Here is a 6,883-nt window from a genome sequence, read left to right as displayed (position 1 = left end):
TCCAGACTAATATAAGTCTGGAAGAAGTTATAATTATTAGATTCTGCTCTCTTCTTATTTCCTTGAAGATCGAACTTATTATCGGGAAAACCAAGCCACTAGCGAAACCTCGCGGATTAGTTTCTATGCATGTTCACGTATAGGTTCTTGTACAGGTTCCTTCTGTAAACATGTCGCTTACACTTACAAAGTTGCTTTCCTTTTATTCTCTAGAAGATCGAGTGAGCCAATCAAATAGCGGCGCCTCGCGGATTAGTTCCTATGCAGCTTCACGTATAGGATCTTAAACAATTCCTTGCATGAACTCGCATCACAAATCGCTCTCTGAAGGAGTCTGTACAGGATTATTCAAAGGTTAGCTTGTATACAGGTACCTTCACTAAATTCCTGTACAGGTACCGACAAGATTACCTGTACAGGTTTGTGTGCAGGTTTATGTCCAGGAACATGTTCAGAATCCTCCGAGGTTCCTGTACAGGAATTTTCAGCTGGGAATATCTAGAAAGAATCAAATTCAGCGCGTATTAGATTTAATCCAGTCAGTGTACTCGGAAACTCGAGTATAAACTCCAGGATATCCAGGTTCTCCACATTTGTTTCCGAATGAAACGATTCCAATTTGCATCCAATGACCTTCTGCTCTGAGCATGAGAGGTCCTCCAGAGTCACCCTGACATGCATCTTTTCCACCTTGGCTAAATCCAGCACACAAAAAATTGCTAGTTATGGGTTGGAAATAAGCAGCATTACAATCGTCATTTCTCCATACTGGCAATGTTGCTTGTCTTTGAACTGTACTTTCTTTTCCACCTGTAAAAAATGTTCATTTTTTTCAGGCTAGATTTTTTAAATATTTTATGTCAGCGTTACTTGTAACTGTAACTAGTTGCAGTTTCTAGACAAAGTAACTTCAAGATAATGACCGTACATAAATAACGTATCAGCTCATGGGGGGGGGGGGGGCTGGAGAAGTTTTGTTATTATTTGTTACGATAGGGGGAGGGGGTCCTTCACTCATGTAAGCAAATTTTGCAAATTCGCATTAACTTTCTCCTGCCGGTAATCTTTTTAGTTATACATTTTATTATAAATTGAAAATTTAACAATTTTATTATAAAGACCTTCTTGGGTGAATTCAACTGATTTGTTAAAAATTCGTCTTTTTGGGGAAAAAGGCAACTCTTTTTGTAGAGCATTAACCTTTTGTTTAAAACAGGGATTCGAACGAAATTAAGGGGCATTTTCAGATATTTTCCAATTATTTCTTAAAATTCCATATAATTTACCTGAAAATAATGCTAAGTATGAGAAGTCACTAAAAAATAATGCATCTACGGAGGCACATTCTCAAATTTGTACTTCGTCAAAGTTTTATGTGGAAAGAAACATAATTTTTTAGACTAAGCTTAGTTTTTAGCCAAATTTTTTTTAATTTATCGAAATAATTGGCAAATATCCAAAAATGTCCCTTAATTTCGTTCGAATCCCTGGTTTAAAATGAATTATTTTTTGCTGATAAATCAACTGAAATCTTTTTTGAATGAAAACTATTTTTTGTGAAAATTTGTATTTTTGATGTAAAAGTTAAACTTTTTTAGTAAAAATATTGCATCTTTCTTGGATAAAAAAGAACTGTTGCAAAGTTAATTGAAATCTTTTTGGATGAAAATTCAACTCTTTTTTGAAAGTTTGTCTTTTTGATTTTAAAATTCACCTGTTTTAGCAGAAATTACATCTTTCTTAGATAAAAATAAAACTGTTTGGTTTAAAATTCAAAAACTTTTGTTGAAAAGTCATACTTTTTGGTTGAAAATTCTACTGTTTTGTTGAAAATCGAACTATTTCGGAGAAAAATTACTTTTTGATTGAAAAAATTTGTCTCTTTTTATTAAAAATGCAATTTTGTTTCGTAGAAATTTATTTTTTGTTAAAAAAATTCATATTGTGATTTTGAAAAGTCAACACAAATCATTTTTGGATGAACATTCAACTATTTAAAAAAAATGTTAATAAAAATATATCTGTTGTATGAGAAATATCATCTTTTTTGATAAAAATGCAACTATATGGTAGAGAATTCAACAACTTTGTTAAAAACCCATGCTTTTGGTTAAAAATGCAATTAGTCTTTTTGGATTGGAAACTCAATTTTTTTGTAGAAACTTAGATTTTATTTAAAAATTCATATTTTAATCTTAAAAAGTCAACAGGAATCGCTTTTGGATGAAAATTTAACTATTTTGATAAAAATTGGTCTTTTATGGTTGAATTGAACTGTTTTTTTTATTTAGGATTAAAACATTTTTTAGTTAAAAATTAAAATACTTAGTCGAAAATGGACATACTTTGTTGAAAATTCATTTTGTTTTGATTAACGATTCATCACTTTAGTTTAAAGACATTTTAAAAAATTGTACTATTTTGTTAAAAATTATTATTTTTTAAATTTATTTTTCAAACTAAAAGTTGAACTATTCCATTTTTGGTTGAAAATTCAACTATTTCGTTGAAAATCCTTATATGTTGTTAAAAATGTATGCATTTGATTAGAATTTTATCTTTTTGGTTGAAAATTCATTTCGTTCGTAAAAAAATTAGGTTTTAATGAAACTTATTTTTTTAACGGAAAATGTAACTATTTCATTTTTTATCAAAAATTTATTTTTTATAGAAATTTCATCTTATTGGCTAAACATTCATCTGCTTGGTTAATTTTTTTTTTTGAATAAGTTAAAAATTTATTTTTTATTTATTCATTTTTTAATTAGAAATTTAACTATTCTAGTTTGAGTGGAAAATTTAGCTCTTTTAGATGAAAATTAAAATATTTGATTAAAAATCCATCTTTTTGTAAAAAGAAGTAATCTTATTAGATGAAAATGTATCCTTTATAGGTTAAAAAATAATTTTTGAAGTTTGAAAAATTAAACTATTTTGTTGCAAATTGTTTTTATTTTTTGTTGAAAATTAATTTTGTAAGTAAATGTTTAACTATTCTATTTCTGGTTGCAAATTTTTCTTTTTTAGTTGCTAATTCATGTATTTTTTCGACATCCTTTTTTGTAGAAAATTAATCTTTTAGACTGAAAATTAAATTATTTACTTAAAATTTTTTTGTTTTGTTGAAGATTCATCATCTTAGTTAAACAAATTTTTTCAACTGCAAAATTTCACTATTCTATTTTTGGTTATAAATTTATAGTTTTTTGTTGAAGATTCATGTATTTTGTTGGTTTTTTGGTGCAGAAAATCCAATTATTTAGTTAAGAAATCATTTTGTTTTTCGTTTTTAATATTTATCATTTCGAATTATTTATATTTGAAACCAATCAATTTCGGACGTTTCAATAAAAAAAAAATGTTAACTAATAATAAGGTATAAAATTCTGAAAACCTATAAATTGAAAGCAAATAATATTCGAATATTTAAATGTTCACTTTTTTGCAATTCGAATGACTTTGAAATTGAAACTGTTTTAATTCAAGCAATTTCGAATTGAAATTACTCAATTTATTCATCAAGAATTTTCAAATTTTAAGCGCTTTTAATTTTAAATTATCCAAGTTTTTAATTTAAAATCGTTTCATTAATAAAGCTGTTCTTTAAAAACAATTGAACCATTTTGAACGATTTAAATTTGATACTAATAATTTTTCACCTTTCAAAATATAATATTATTATTCAAATATAAACGCTTCCAGCTATATATTTTTCACTTTTGAAAAAATATCAAATTACAATTTTCTAATTTTCAAAAGCTTTCGATTTAAAATTCTCAATTTCGAAAGTTTTTAATTTTTAATCAATTGACAATTAAGGTTTCTATTTAAAATTAAGAAATTTGAAAATAGAATATATATTGGAATTTTACACTGTCAAATTATTCAATTATAAACTGTAAGAATTAAAAATTTTATCCTTGAAGATTTCACTCAATTACAAATGCACATTCTCGAAAGCTTTATTTTTACTAAAATGTAAACTAGTGAACTGCGATGAATTTTGATCTAAATTTGTTATTTAAATTTGAATAATTTAAATAATTTTGTCTTTAGCATTTTATTAAATCAGCATAAAATTTCAAACGAGGTTCAAAGTACATTTAAAGTTTAAGGGATACACTGGAACTTGGATGTAAACAGTCTGGATTTACTGCGTTCGGAGAATTGATGTGGCGGTTTTATGATGCGGGAAGCGCGGGAGGCGCTGCTCAGTCGTCTAGCGTGACACAAAACAAGAGGATCGCACTCTCCGGGCGTTAGTTCCATCAGACTCCGTTCGTAATTCCAAGTTCCAGTGTACTTATATTATTAAAATATAGAAATTACCATAGTAAGTTGTTCCCCACCCAACAACCGTTGGTCTTGCACCAGCAAATTGTTCTCCACGATATCTAGCTTCTGGCAAACAGATGGGAATAACATAAGGAGATTTCCGAACAGGTCGATTTAATTCCAAAATTGCGATGTCGTTATAGAAGCCGACCCGCGAAAATTTGGGATGAGCGTGAATATCCTTCACTGCGTAAGTTGCTGGAGTTGATGGTTCGTCGTCCCTTTCAAGGTCAATATCGCCAAGACGGACAGTAAATTGACGAGCTGCGAATCTAAAAATAAACTTATTTAAAAACCCATGAATAACTTTAAATTAAATGTAATTTTTTAACACGAATTAAATAAAATCTCTTAAGGTAATTTATATAGTGTAAAATCAGATGGTATTTCAGAGATAGATATAATTTGGTCTTCGGAGTGCGGCGTGCAGTAGCCTAATGTTGTTACTTCGATTGTCGACGTTTGTAACTGATTTTATTGTACAATTAGTTGTGAGTCTGGAATTAGAGGAGCTATTAGGAGACGAAAATTGAGGAGAGTGGAAGCAGTGGAAATGAGAGAAAGGGTAAGGGGTCTTAGGTAAAATGAGGGGTGGGGAAGTTTGTTAAGGGACGGGAGGGAAAGAGAGTAATGGTGAAGAGAGAGGAAATGAGGGGTGTAGGAGCAGGGGAAGTTTCGGGAGAGGAAGTAGAGGTGATAAGGAAAATAACGGGGAAAGTAGGATAGGGGTGAGGGATTAATAAGAGAGAAAATAAGGGGAGAGGAAATGGTGAAAAATTAGAGGAAGTTAGGGAAAATTTGGGGAGGGAAAAGTAGAGGAATTGAGGGGAAATTAGGGGAGGTTAAGTAGGGGAAATTAGGTGGGGGAAGTGAGGGGGAATGATTGGAAGAAAGGGAAGGAAGTGATAAGAGGGATAGTAGGGTGAGTAGGACAGGGAAAGTGATGACAGGGGAAGGGAAAGTAAAGAAAGGTGGAGGTAGAGGAGAAAGAAGTTGGGGAAGGGAGGGGTAACGAAAGCTTAAGTAAGGTGAGGGTGGTTGGAGATGAAATTAAAAGTATGGGAGACAAAGGTTTTAACGACTTGATTAGCGTCTTGATAGGGCACGAAATCCTTTTTCGTAGGCGCGTGGTCGCGGTTTGCAAAAACCAAGTAATCCAATGAAAGGGAAGGGAAGACGTATGTAAACTCGTTGAATAAGGGACCGTGTCATAATTTTTAAAAATTCAAAGTGGTCTTGTAATTTGGCCACCCATTCTATCATTCGACATTTTACAATGGATCTATCCTGGTTGGTAATAAGTATATTATTTCCCGAAATTATATAATTCCTTTCCAATATGTCCAATATGGAAGAAAAACAAGACAAGACAAGGAAAACAAGACAAAACAATTTAATGATGTTTCAAAATTTGTAAGGAATTTCAAGGAATTTCGTAGGGTTTCAGAAAAAATCAAAGGATTTTAAAAAGTTATCTAGGATATCAATGATATCATACATAAAAAAAGCTTTTAAGGAACTCCAAAGGATATCTAGAGAACTTTAGGGAATGAATTAAAGAAGCTGAAATTTCCAGGGGTTTCTAAGGGTGTCTGTCCATCTGTCTTGCTTCTTTCCCAGTTGGGAAAATTAAGGGAGGGGAAGTAGTAAAAGTGAGAGGAGGGGTATTGAGGGAAGAGAAATAGGCAAAGCTTGAGGACGGGAAAATTATTAGAGAAGGGAAATCAAGAAAAATTAGGAGACGAGAAATAAGGAAAGTGAGAGAAGTAGGAGTGAGGGACAGTAGTAGTAGGAAAAACTGCGGTAACAAAGTATTTTAATCGATTGTAGAGGAAATAAGGGGTGGAGGAGTAGGAAACGTGGAGAAGGGGGGTTAAGGGAGATATAAAATATACTGGAAGGATAAAACGGGGTAAATAAAGAGGAGAAGTGAGGGAAGGGAAAGTAGGTAATGTCAGTGGGGGAGGGGATTATAAGAGAGGAAGTAAGGGAAATTAAGAGACAAAGAACGAAGGAAGTGGAAGTGGGGAAAGAGGAGAGGAGTACTAGCGTGAATGAGGGGTGGAAACTGAAAACATATTTTAAGCAAGGGGAAAAGAAATAAGGGATGGTGAAGTCAGAAAAAAGGCGTAGAGAAAATGATGGGATAGGAAGTAGAAGAGATAGGGGAAATCATGGGCGGATAAGAAAGGGTAATTGAAGAGTGGAAGTATGAGAAGTCAGGTAAGGAGAATGTAAGGTTGGGAAAATATGAGAGGAGAAGTAAGGGAAATGAAGAGCAATTAGGAGTAAGAAAGTAAAGAAAGTGAAAGTGACTAAAGGGGTTGATGGTAGTATGGAAAATGAAACGTGGTAAAGTATGATAAGCGAAATGTGTAGAGGATGCGATATGTCAAATGAGGAGGCGAAATATGGAAAGTGAAGGGATGTGAAGTAGGGGAAATGCGCGGAGGGAAAATTATGGATGGGGAAGTAAAGGAAATGAAGGAAAATTAGGGGATGGGGAGTGAAGTGAAAGTAAGGACAGGTGAAGTGAAAGGAAATAAGG

The 6,883-nt window shown here is 32.0% G+C and overlaps 1 protein-coding gene across 1 annotated transcript in view; it reads right to left on the bottom strand.

Annotated features, from left to right (window-relative positions):
* Positions 1–6: 6 nt before the first annotated feature.
* Positions 7–6,883, bottom strand: part of LOC117178884 (proclotting enzyme) — a 46,399-nt gene continuing 39,522 nt past the window's right edge. Inside the window, exons 6-7 of the mRNA XM_033370410.1 lie at positions 4,330–4,607; positions 7–810 (exon numbers count right to left, since the gene is read on the bottom strand). Of these exons, the coding sequence (XP_033226301.1) occupies positions 515–810; positions 4,330–4,607 (574 nt within the window). The 3' untranslated portion in view covers positions 7–514. The remainder of the gene's footprint in view (positions 811–4,329; positions 4,608–6,883) is intronic.

The sequence above is a fragment of the Belonocnema kinseyi genome, chromosome 8 (genome assembly GCF_010883055.1).
Source record: "Belonocnema kinseyi isolate 2016_QV_RU_SX_M_011 chromosome 8, B_treatae_v1, whole genome shotgun sequence".
Classification (NCBI taxonomy): Eukaryota; Metazoa; Arthropoda; class Insecta; order Hymenoptera; family Cynipidae; genus Belonocnema; species Belonocnema kinseyi.
This window is presented reverse-complemented; position numbering and strand designations above follow the sequence as displayed.